Source organism: Stegostoma tigrinum, chromosome 10 (assembly GCF_030684315.1).
Source record: "Stegostoma tigrinum isolate sSteTig4 chromosome 10, sSteTig4.hap1, whole genome shotgun sequence".
Classification (NCBI taxonomy): Eukaryota; Metazoa; Chordata; class Chondrichthyes; order Orectolobiformes; family Stegostomatidae; genus Stegostoma; species Stegostoma tigrinum.
The window spans coordinates 28,436,796-28,449,950 of record NC_081363.1 but is presented as its reverse complement, the minus strand read 5'-3'; the positions used below and the strand labels follow the sequence as shown (position 1 = coordinate 28,449,950).

The following is a 13,155-nucleotide window of genomic DNA, read 5'->3' as shown; positions in this document are numbered from 1 at the left end:
ATGGCTGCAGGGTTCCCAGGCGGAATATGAGTTGCTGTTCCTGCAACCTTCGGGTGGCATCATTGTGGCAGTGCAGGAGGCCCATGATGGACATGTCATCTAGAGAATGGGAGGGGGAGTGGAAATGGTTTGCGACTGGGAGGTGCAGTTGTTTGTTGCGGACTGAGCGGAGGTGTTCTGCAAAGCGGTCCCCAAGCCTCCGCTTGGTTTCCCCAATGTAGGGGAAGCCGCACCGGGTACAGTGGATGCAGTATACCACATTGGCAGATGTGCAGGTGAACCTCTGCTTAATGTGGAATGTCATCTTGGGGCCTGGGATAGGGGTGAGGGAGGAGGTGTAGCATTTCCTGCGGTTGCAGGGGAAGGTGCCGGGTGTGGTGGGGTTGGAGGGCAGTGTGGAGCGAACAAGGGAGTCACGGAGAGAGTGGTCTCTCCGGAAAGCAGACAGGGGAGGGGATGGAAAAATGTCTTGGGTGGTGGGGTCGGATAGTAAATGGCGGAAGTGTCGGAGGATGATGCGTTGTATCCGGAGGTTGGTAGGGTGGTGTGTGAGAACGAGGGGGATCCTCTTAGGACGGTTGTGGCGGGGGCGGGGTGTGAGGGATGTGTTGCGGGAAATACGGGAGACACGGTCAAGGGCGTTCTCGATCACTGTGGGGGGAAAGTTGCGGTCCTTAAAGAACTTGGACATCTGGGATGTGCGGGAGTGGAATGTCTTATTGTGGGAGCAGTTGCGGCGGAGGCAGAGGAATTGGGAATAGGGGATGGAATTTTTGCAGGAGGTGTATTCTAGGTAGCTGTGGGAGTTGGTGGGCTTGAAATGGACATCAGTTACAAGCTGGTTGCCTGAGATGGAGACTGAGAGGTCCAGGAAGGTGAGGGATGTGCTGGAGATGGCCGAGGTGAACTGAAGGTTGGGGTGGAAGGTGTTGGTGAAGTGGATGAACTGTTCGAGCTCCTCTGGGGAGCAAGAGGCGGTGCCGATACAGTCATCAATGTACCGGAGGAAGAGGTGGGGTTTGGGGCCTGTGTAGGTGCGGAAGAGGGACTGTTCCACGTAACCTACAAAGAGGCAGGCATAGCTGGGGCCCATGGCCACCCCCTTAGTCTGTAGGGGGTGGGAGGAGTCAAAAGAGAAGTTGAGTGTGAGGATGAGTTCAGCTAGGCGGATGAGAGTGTCGGTGGAGGGGGACTGGTCGGGCCATTACTATTTAGACATATTACTATGTCTATTACTACCTCTGTTTCCTAACTTCTAACCAACTTTGAATCTAAATGGCTAGTTTTCCCTGTATTTCATGTGCTCTAACTTCCAGTCTCCCATGCAGAACCTTGTTGACTGAAGTCCATATCGACAATGTCCACTAGCCTGCATTCATCACTTCTTCAAGTTAGTGAGACACAATATCCCATGCACAAAGCCACATTGACCATCCCTAATCAGTCCTTTCCAAATACGTGTAAATCCTGTCCCCCAGTATCCCCTCCAACAGCTTGCCACCAGTCATGTCAGGCTTACTGGTCTGTAGTTCGCTGGCTTTTCCTTACCACCTTTCTTAAATAGTGGCACCTCCAGTCTTCCAGCAGCTTATTCGCAGCTATACAAATATCTCAGTAAGGGGTTCAGCAATCACTTCCCTAGCTTCCCACAATAATTCTAGGCTCCACCTGATCGGGTCCTGCGGACTTGTTCAAATTTATGCATTTTAAAAGACATCCAGCACATCCTCCTCTGTAATGAGGATACTTTTCAAGGCATTGCCATTTATTTCTCCACATTCCCCAGCTTCCAAATCCTTCACAGTAAACATTAACGGAAAATACTTGTTTATGGGATAGACTGTTCAATTATCTAAGGGTTAATAGTTACTATCAACTCCAAAGTAAAAAGTTTTAGTATATATCTGCAAGTTGATGTTAGGATGGAAATCGAAGAAATCAGAACTTGTTGCATCTAGTAATTTTCGGTATCGCATTATTTCCATCCATATTTTAAGCAATTATTATATTGCCAATAGATACATTCAACAATTGTTGATTTTTACAACGCTGTTTTCACTCACCATTACCCCAATAATATTCTTCTTTCACTTTTTTAAATTCTAAATGCCTATCCTGTGAACAAAACCTATTTATTTTGTTAGGCTCCCTATGAATTTGATCACACCTATATGTCAGGGGGACATTTAATTAGGTGCGTGATCTGCAAAGCATCCAATGAGACCGGCTTATATATTTGGTTACAAAAGAAAGGGGCGGGGGTGAACGGTTGGAATAAACCAAATCCTTTCACAAACACGCTTTAGCTCAAATTCCCTTGGGAAATAGTTGAAACGTTACCAATGTTAACCAAATTAGCACCTAAATCGGCTTCTGGTATCTAGATTTAAACAACATATCTGGTTTTGAATGAACCATTGGGATGTTTGAACTTGCCACAATTTCCCCTGGCTAAAATAGGATAGTGTCTAACTTCCTGTATCCTTTTAGGTTTTGTTTTAGCCAGCAAATGGGTGGAGGGAGGTAATGGAATTAATTATGTACACGAGGAAGGGATCAGCCTTTAAGAACTCTGTATTTAGTGTCGGTCTGATCTACTCAAGCTAAATATTTACTCGTCAGAGAACGTTCCACTGCACTGAATACAGTATCACAGGAAACAGCAGTCCGGAAAACGGACTATTTTCAATGACCTATAACAGCAGAGATTTTTTTTAAATCGAAAAATCATATACAATAATAATGTGTGAGAAGTGACAGTGGATCCTCAGAACTCAGGCGAAGGTTTCACCTTAATTGTATATTTACAAGTAAATAAATATATTTATATATAAAGTCGCAAGCTAGTCACTGTTATCACTGTATTTAAGAATGAAAGCGGAAACTTACAACGCTATTTTGGTTTATGTAGCAATTCTAGTTTTAGATGACACTGTTTTAGAAATATTACAATCAATGAAGCATCTTACTCTTTTGAGTTTTACCTGAAACAACTTGTAACTTACTTTTTCTTGATATAAAAGTGCAAACAAGATTGTTCCTCCTTAATGTACGATATTTGTTAATTGCATGTCGGGTTCGTCAGTAATTAAATGTGCCAATATATACTGTATAAGTGTATCGAAAAGTATAACAAAATTAAACTCTGATATACAATGTACGAAATTATCATCCTCACGACACAATATGGCCATTAAACCAACAAAAATTCTGTAGTCGTAAACTCGCTTCCACACAATCGTAACTAGTTCCCAATAATGCAAATGCAAAGTTATCATTTTCGTATTCCCATTCATCTTTTGTGAAAGGTTTTATTTGATCTCTAATCAAGATTTTTGTTACAAAGCAAAAGGTCGTTTAATAAGAGTCACGGTGGTAAATCCCTTGGGGATTTGAATTACAAAATTAGAGACTGCTTTTCCAATCTCGGTGAATTGTTGGACGCTATGTGCTTCCTTCCCCGCGAATTATCGGATTACATCAGAAACAAGTTGAAATGAAGCTCGAATTCCGGCATCGTCGAGTGAAATCCAGGTTTGAGGTTGAGTTTCTTGCATCTGAGAGGAATGCAAAAACAGACAGGCCGAAGAGTGAGCTGTGCCTTTGCAGTTTCCCTGTGTTAAGAAAGAAATTGGAAGGAAGCAGACGCTCTTGGGATTTAGCTAAAGATCCTGGCGCAGTTCCGTGACACACACACACACATACAGAGCTCCCATTGTGTTAGCTGCTGCTTTGCACATCTCCTAATTTGGATTTACCGGGAAACTCATTTCCTGAGAGTGGAGAAGGAGAAGGAGGCTGGAAGAGTCGGCAGGGATTGACCAGCACCGAGACGCAGACACAGACTGAGAGAAAGCGATGGAGAGTGGTCGGCGCTGAGGACCATGCTGGGGGCTGGGAAAGAGCAGCAGCGGGACATGCTGAAGTGTGTAGTGGTCGGGGACGGCGCGGTGGGGAAGACCTGTCTGCTCATGAGCTACGCCAACGACGCCTTCCCCGAGGAATATGTGCCGACCGTGTTCGACCACTATGCAGGTGAGAGAGGCCGGTGACTCGGCCAGCCGCGGGCCTCGGAGTCTAGGCTGACCTCCAGACCCGCTTGTCTCTCTCCCCCTTCCCTTTCCTCACTCTCCAACCTGGGCTCTCTGCTACCTGTTTAGGCCGAGATGTTATTCTTGAGCGCCAGGGGATCCACCTCCACTGGGGGGTGGCGATGAAGGGAGAGTTTTTTATTTAGTTGTTGGTTTGGGAGAAGAGACCAGGAGAATGTGATCGGAGTGAGTGCTGTACAGTGGATCAGCCAGACGCTCAGTCGGCAGTGTTAGACTTTCCATGCCATGGGTGGCAGCTTTTCCTGTAAATAAAGTGATCTCAGACGAAAAGAATCCGAAGATGCAAAAAAAAGAGCGAAGCAGTAGTTTCCGCAGCGGGCGGGTGGAAAAAAGTCCCAAAAGACTGGCTTATGTGCCTCAATTAATTGCAGTAATTACACTGAGTGAGTTAAGTCGTCCACTCTCCTCCCTCTCACCCAAGTTTCAACCCGGGATCTGGGGGTGGGAGTAAATAATCACGCTGTAGGCATGCGGCGTGCAAGCGCACATTTAGCCAGTATGGGCTCCATTCCCATATATTTATTTGTGATTGTGTGGGATTGCTGTTGTACTGTTTCAAACGAGGTTTCATGAATGTAGATTTCAACAACAGTACGAGTGCATGCCATTCGCCTTTCTAACGTGGTAGCACCTGATTCTGATTCTGTTTTATTCAAGTGCTCCTGAGATGCTGCTTGGCCTGCTGTGTTCATCCAGCCTCACATTTTATTATCTTGGAATTCTCCAGCATCTGCAGTTCCCATCATCACTAATTCACACTCCTGCTCTGATTGTACCTTTCTGCTGTGTGCTTCAAATGATCTTAATCCAACATCTCTGGGTGTTTTTGGTACAAAATTGTTCACTTTACATTTACTTTATGCTGCTTCACTTGAAACAAAGAAAATACAAATTTCTTTAGTGTAAATAAATTTCAAATTCAGAGCAGACTATGTAAACTACACCAAATTCAACCTATCTCTCTCCAGACTGACTGCACTCCACGTATTTAGATCTAACCCTGACTTTGTTATTAAGGCTGCTGATTAAGGGTGGTGCTGTTGTAGTCTGGTGTACTGACCTCTATGTTGCAGAGACTGAGAGCCAGCTCTTAGACACCTCCTTCTATCTTCCCTCTGACCCCAAAATGATGCATCAAGCCATTGTATTGTTTACGGTAACTGATCTCATTTTATCTTGTGACTTCCACACACAACTTCCAAGCTGATAGTTCCCCAGTCCTGCACAGCTCCCTTCTACCTCCTTCCAAAACTTCACAAATGGGACTGTTGGGGCAGACCCATTGTTTCAGCCTGTTCCTGCCCCACAGAACTAATCTCTTCCTGGGGAAATACTGTGGTTAGCACTGCTGCCTCACAGCGCCAGGGACCTGGGTTCGATTCCACCCTGGAGCAACTCTGTTTGTGGAGCTTGCACATTCTCCTGTGTTGGCATGGGTTTCCTCTCACAGTCCAAAGATGTGCAGGCTAGGTGGATTAGCCATGCTAAATTTCCCGTAGTGTTCAGGGATGCATAGAGTACGCGGGTTCACGGGGGGAACGGGTCTGGGTGGGATGCTCTGAGTGTCAGTGTGGACTTGTTGGGCCAAAGGGCCTGTTTCCACACTGTAGGGATTCTATGATCTACCTTGAATCAGCCTTCTCTCTCCTGCCCACATACATCCGTGATTTCTCTGATGCTTTACAGCAGTTTCAGAATTTCCAGTTTGCAAGTTCCAGCCGCCGCCTCTTTACCATGGATGTGCAATCCCTTTACACATCCAATCCCCCCGGATAGTCTTGGGGCTCTGCTTCTTCCTGGAGCAAAGGCCTGAACCATCCCCACCCACCACCACCCTTCTCCGTTCGGCCAAGTTTGTCCTCACCCTCAACAACTTCTCTTTTAACTCCACTCATTTCCTTCAGGTCAGAGGGTTGGCCGTGGGTACCCACATGGGCCCTGGTTATGCCTGTCTCTTTGTGGGGTACCTGGAACGTTCCTTGTTCCAATCCTATTCCGGGCCCTTCCCACAACTCTTTCTCTGATATATCGATGATATCATTGGTGCTGCTTCCCTGTCTTGTTTGGAATTGGAAAAGTTCATTGATTTCGCTTCCAATTTCTACCCTGTCCTCACTTCCATCTGGTCTATCTATGTCTTCTCCCTTCCCTTCCTCAACGTCTCTGTTTCCGTTTCTGGAGACAGATTGGCCACTAATATCTTTATAAACCCACTGACTCTCACAGCCAACTGGACTATACATCCTCACACCTTGCTTCCTGTAAAGACTCCATCCCATTCTCTTGGTTCCATCATCTCTGTCACATGTTTTCAGATGATGCCACCTTCTACAGGGGAGCCTCCAAAATGTGCACCTTTTTCCTCGACTGAGGATTCCCTAGCACCATTGTTGACAGGGCCCTCAACCAGGTCCGACCCATCTCCTGCACTTCTGCCCTCACTCTTTCTCTTCCCTCCCGCAACAGCTATAGGGTTCCCCATGTCCTCACCTACCATCCCACCAGCATCTGCATCCAGAGGATCATCAGGCGCCATTTCTGCCATCTCCAGTGAGATGCCACCAACAGACACACATTCCCCTCCCCTCCCTAGACTGCCTTCCGCAGGGACTGTTCCCTCTGGGACACCCTGGTCCACTCTTCCTTCACCCCCAACACCTCTCAGCCCCACAGTATCTTCCCCAGCAACCGGCAACACCTGCACATTTACCTCTTCCATCCCCACTGTCCAAGGGTCCAAATATACCTTCCAGGTGAAGCAACACTTCACCTGCACTTCGCAGAATCTAGTTGACTGCATTCACTGCTCACAATATGATCTCCTCTACATTGGGGAAACGAAGCACAGACTGGGTTAACAAGGTGTAGAGCTGGATGAACACATCAGGCCAAGCAGCATCAGAGGAGTAGGAAAGCTGATGTTTGGGCCTAGACACTTCTTCAGAAAAGCAGACTGGGTGACCGCTTTGCAGAACGTCTATGTTCTGCTCGCAAAAAAAAGACTCTGGGCTACCTGTTGCCTGCCACTTTAACTCACCACCCTGTTCTCTGGCCAGCATCTCTGTTTCTGGTTTGCTGCAGTGTTTCAGCGAAGCTCAACGTAATTTGGAAGAACAACACCTCATTTTTCACTTGGCGACCTTGCAGCCCTCTGGACTCAACATCAAGTTCAACAATTTTAGGGCTTAAACTCTCCCAAGTCCTAGCCCCCTATCCAGACCTTGTTATCACATAACCTGCCATTACATACTACCTATTGTCAGTCACTAACAGTCCACATTAACAACTATTTACCCTCCTAGCCAGATTGTTGTCAATTCCTTTGTCTATCTAACTGCTCTTCAGGCTCTATCCTATTTTTTACTCCCTACCCCATCCCTACCTATTTCCTGTGCACAAACCAACATTTTCCTAGCTACCATAAACTCTGAGGAAGGGTCATCGGACCCGAAACGTTAACTCAGATATGTTTCTTCGCAGATGCTGATAGACCTACTGAACTTTTCCAGCAACTTCCGTTTTTGTTCCTGATTTACAGCATCTGTTCTTTCGTTTTTTTTAATATAAACTACATTATCTAGCAGTTACTTTTAACTTATGCAATATTATATTTATATTAATATTTATTGTCTATCAGGTCTTAAAATAGCATTGCTTGCATACTTTTAGACCCTGTAACTTCTGAGTGAGGAAGTAGTCACCTAAGTGTATCTTTATAACATTGGTCCATCCTCCAGTTTTGTTTTGTTCACTGGTTTCCCAGTTCTGACCTAAGATTATATTCAAATGTTGATTGAGTTTCCCATGGTAGGTGCTGCCTGATCTACTGGATATATCTTGCATTCTGTTTTTAAAGTTACATTGTTTAATTACTTGAGCATGCGAGAGAATGCTAAACCAGATAATTCTCCTTGAATAAACTGATATGTAACTCTCAATTTGTGACATTTTCCAACAGTTATTTTTAACAAAATGACTGTTAATAAACGTTAATTATGACATTCAAAATCTGCCATAAATAATCTTTATAATTTAATTAGATTATTTCTTGAATGATAACTTTGTCATCTTTTGTAGCATTCTTAGTGAGTCAAAGGTCATGAGTTTAAAGGTCATTGCAGAGATCTGAACACATAAATGTAGGACCTAGGGAGAACTTTTTATGCCAGCATTAAGATGAGAAGTTGAACCAATTGTATTTTGCCTCTTAAATGAGTACAAAAGATCCAATGGCACTACTCAAAAAACAGTAGAGTTCTACCAAAGCCCTGGCCAATATTTATCATCCAGCTAAAATCTCATAAAACTATATATATACACTATTTCATTGCTTTTGCAATTATACAATAGTTAGAGTGCGGAAGGAAGCCATTTGGCCAATTGAGATTTAGCTGGCCTGCTGTCACAAAGAGCCAACACATCCTACTCCCCTGGCCTTGCCCCAGTAATTACTTAGTTTGAATGCCATGTTTGAACCTACCGATGCTATCCTTTCAGGCAGTGCATATGAGATTATAATATCTTTGTGTTTTCCTTATGTCACCTTTAGGTCTTCTGCTTTAATTTGGTGCACTCTGGCTCTAGACTCTTGCACCAATTGGTACAAATGTCTGTCTGCTCAAACTAAACACCTCATGCTTTTGAACACCTCTGCCAAATTTTGCCTTGACCTTCTCTGCTTTATGGGAAGCAAATCATAGGGGACACATGCAGTGCTTGAGTTGGCTTATTATGTTTCACTACGTTTCAGAAGTGTTTCATTGGTTATAAATTGATATAAGAATACCCTGGGGCAGTGACAGGTACAGGTTCCAACTTGGGCTTGCCTGTGCTTATTCTGCTGGCCCACCCTGGCAGGTTTCGAGTGGAGGGTAAATGCACACTTGCTGTGATATTTAATGTCAAAAGTTCACAGTTTAGAAGGAGCCCATTCAGCCCATTGTATCTGCACCAACTCTGACCATTTTGCCTTATGGTCAATCGCCTATGTTTTCCCCCATTTTAACCCTACTAATGCCCTCTTGAGTGCCTCTCGTGGAGACAGGCTCAATTGAGATATCCATGAGGTAATGTTTCTGTTTAACCAATCTTCACTTCTGGGTAGTGCATTCAATACTCTTATCTGTGAAGTGAAAAATGGTTTTTCTAACCTTGTATTAGCTGCTTTCTCAAAAACCTTAAAACTCTACTGTCTGGTTCTTTTATTTTACAAGTGAACACAGTTTCTCCCTATCCACTCTGTCCAGACCCTGAATGATTTTGAAAAAGTCTGTTGAATCTCCTCTTCATCTTCTCTCCAAGGAAAACATTCCCATGTTTTCCAATCTTTCCTTAGTCTGAGGAAACATTCTCTCAAACTGTTATGCATTCAGCATAACTCCTCCACACAGTAGGGATTATTCTTCTTCCATGAATGATGCATTTACACCCTTCCTGTAAATGGTCACATACTCCAGCTGAGTTCTGTCCAGTGTCTTGTATAATTTCATTGAAACGTTCCAGTTCTAGTACTCTGCGTCCCTATTTGTGGTGCATAGGATACTGCTCGCTTTATTATTAGCTCTTGCTACCTGTCTTGCTATCTGTTTGATAAATCATGTACATCAGCATCCAGGTCTCCCAGTGCTTACACACCCTTTAGAATTTTGTTTTATATTTTCTCTTGTTCTTTGTATTAAGGACTTCAAGTCTCACTGTTCTTTACTGAACTTCATCTACTATCTATCTGCTCACTCCACCAATGTTCCATGTCTCCATCACTGATTTTTTTGTTTTTTTTTATTGTCACATATACTCAAGTATACTCAAGTATAAAAATACAGGGGTAAAATGAAAAGTGTATACTGTTGCCACACAAGATACTGTCTCAGGTACAAGAACCAAGGTACTGAATCTAAAGAATGAGGTAGAAAGAAAGAACAAAGTTAAAAGGTAAACAATGCAGTAGGTGTAGTATAACATCAACATACAAAGTAAGGTTAAAAGTTACACATCGTAGAAGTTCTTAGTTTTAAGTCAAAAATAAAGAAATAAAGCTGCAAGTTCAAACATTACAGTCTTAAGTGCTTAGCCACATTAGGAATCACCTCAAGACCAGGAGTCCACGCTGAGGCCAGGCTGGGCCACTAAGAGACTGCTACGCCAAAATGGGAGGCAGCCATGCCAGACCAGGAAGTTTACAATTCTCCCAATTTTTGAGCCATCCACTTACTTTCAGATTATTAATTTATATTGAACAAAGCAATACCTGAGCCCTGGAGAACTCTACTACCAACCTGTTTCCAGTTGGAAAAATACCTAATAACCACTCTTTCATATGCCTGAGCTAATTTTGTATTCCCATTGCTGCTGTCCCTTTATTCCATCACCAATGACCTGTCTCCCAAATCTGTGTGATACTTTATTGAATGCATCCAGGAAGTCCGTGTATACCACATCAACAGCCTTCCCCTCATTAACATTGTGTCACCTCTTCAAAAACAAATTCCCAAGGAGTTAGACAATTTTCCTGAACAAATGCATGCAGACTGTTCTGAAATCATCCACTATTTCCATGTGACTATTAATTCTGTACATAATAATTGTTTCTTGAAGTCTCCCTACCTTGAAGTCAAACTGATTGGTTCAGCAAATACAGACCAATTTTTACACCATTTTTGAACAGGGGTGTCGTTTTACATTTCTCCAATCCTCTGGAACCACCTCCAAATCCAGGCAAGATCAAAAGGGGCCTGTGCCCCTGCTGTTTTAAACAAGATCTAATAATTCATTATATTTCTGTCAGCATAATGTCACAAGGAACTTTTATTCTCCAAACATTTTTTTAAAGGGAGCACGGCTCAGTAGATTGCTCATCTACAGCCCCAAAGCTTTGTTTCTCTTAAGGTCTAATTGTAGCAATTGGAGATAATCGTCTGAAGTTTTAGAAATCTAATAATACATTTGAATTAGGAGCAGAAGGAGACCATTCAACCTGTTGAGCCTGTTTTGCCATTCAGCAAGATAATGGTTGATCTATACTTTGAATTCCACAATCCCCTCCATTCTTAGTAACATTGATTATCTTGTCTAAAACAAAATCTACCTTCACCTTCAAAAATGAGAGAGTTAAGAACTGCCAATAATGGAGTCAGTGTGGAATTAGAGGAACACAGCAGGCCAGACAGCATCAGAGGAACAGGACTGAAGAAGAAACATCAGCTTTCCTGCTCCACTGATGCTGCCTGACCTGCTGTGTTCCTCCAGCTCCACACTGTGTTATCGCCTTCAAATATCTATTTTATATGATGCAGTTGCTGAGATATTTTGTATACAATGTGATCGATGTTTAGAGGTTGTTAAAATTGCTGCCTTCTTTAATGTCCATCTGTTGCTTGAGCTCCTCTCTCTTTTCATCTGAGCTATTGACTGTTTGTTGGGAGCGCAGTTATCAACTGCTCTCTCTGCCATGTCCGAATGACAGTTCTTCTCTTGAATCTTGACATTTGTCCATCAGTCTGTACATTTTGACAGTGATGGTCATCAGCCAAGCCTAACATTCACACAACACCCACTTGCAATGGTGTTACTTGGATAGTAGAAATCAGGATAAGAAACTCTCAACTGTGGGCCGCTTTAACTGGTTTTAGCGTCCCTTGTGTTGTACCTAATTTAAGCTACAATTTGTGAATTTGAGCCTGCTAGGAGTGCTATAACTTTGAGCAGTTGTATATACCTGTAGGGTAATCATCCTGTTACTCATCAAATAGTCAACCACATTCGGCAGGGTGTGATTGTGTTAGGAACCCCTTTCTATAGGAAACGCCACAGAGATGAGTTGCGAATCTAGTTGCTGTGCTGAAATCTTCCCCATTATCGTCTGAGAACTTTTTAAAACTCTTTCCAAGTTATAACATTGCTGGAAAATTTGAAAGATAGGCTTGAGACACAAATCCAAGGCTAACATACGGTAAAGCTGACACCAACTGAGGTTTTTCTCTTTTAAAAACAAAAAGAACAAAAGATACAGGATGTGCTGGTCAAGGGTTGGGTTTGGTCCAAGATACAATACTCTTTTGTTCATGAAATGACATCAGACTTGATTGGGTGGGGCAGTTCGTGTTGCCACTTCTGGTTTGACCTTGTATATAACATCAGTTTTATTTCTAACTGGTGTACCAATGAAGTATAGATTTTTAATTTAAAAAGCTTTTGTAATTGAAATATGTATGGGCAAGGCAATTACTGTCTTAAAGTGGGCTATTATAGACCGGTAAGTCTCACGTCTGTCGTCTGCAAGGTGTTAGAAAGGATTCTGAGGGATAAGATTTATGACCATCTGGAAGAGCATGGCTTGATCAAATACAGTCAACACGGCTTTGTGAGGGGTAGGTCATGCCTTACAAACCTTATCGAGTTTTTTGAGGATGTGACTAGTAAGGTTGATGAGGGTCGAGCTGTGGATGTGGTGTATATGGACTTCAGTAAGGCATTTGATAAGGTTCCCCATGGAAGGCTCATTCAGAAGGTCAGGAGGAATGGGATACAGGGGAACTTAGCTGCTTGGATACAGAATTGGCTGGCCAACAGAAGACAGCGTGTGGTAGTAGAAGGAAAATATTCTGCCTGGAAGTCAGTGGTGAGTGGGGTTCCACAGGGCTCTGTCCTTGGGCCTCTACTGTTTGTAATTTTTATTAATGACTTGGACGAGGGAATTGAAGGATGGGTCAGCAAGTTTGCAGACGACACAAAGGTCGGAGGTGTCGTTGACAGTGTAGAGGGCTGTTGTAGGCTGCAGCGGGACATTGACAGGATGCAGAGATGGGCTGAGAGGTGGCAGATGGAGTTCAACCTGGATAAATGCGAGGTGATGCATTTTGGAAGGTCAAATTTGAAAGCTGAGTACAGGATTAAGGATAGGATTCTTGGCAGCGTGGAGGAACAGAGGGATCTTGGTGTGCAGATACATAGATCCCTTAAAATGGCCACCCAAGTGGACAGGGTTGTTAAGAAAGCATATGGTGTTTTGGCTTTCATTAACAGGGGGATTGAGTTTAAGAGTCGT

The 13,155-nt window shown here is 43.5% G+C and overlaps 1 protein-coding gene across 1 annotated transcript in view; it reads left to right on the top strand.

The window, feature by feature from the left end:
- The first annotated feature begins 3,403 nt into the window (after positions 1–3,403).
- rhoj (ras homolog family member J) overlaps positions 3,404–13,155 on the top strand; it is a 55,729-nt gene continuing 45,977 nt past the window's right edge. Inside the window, exon 1 of the mRNA XM_048537343.2 lies at positions 3,404–4,035. Within this exon, the coding sequence (XP_048393300.1) occupies positions 3,885–4,035 (151 nt within the window). The 5' untranslated portion in view covers positions 3,404–3,884. The remainder of the gene's footprint in view (positions 4,036–13,155) is intronic.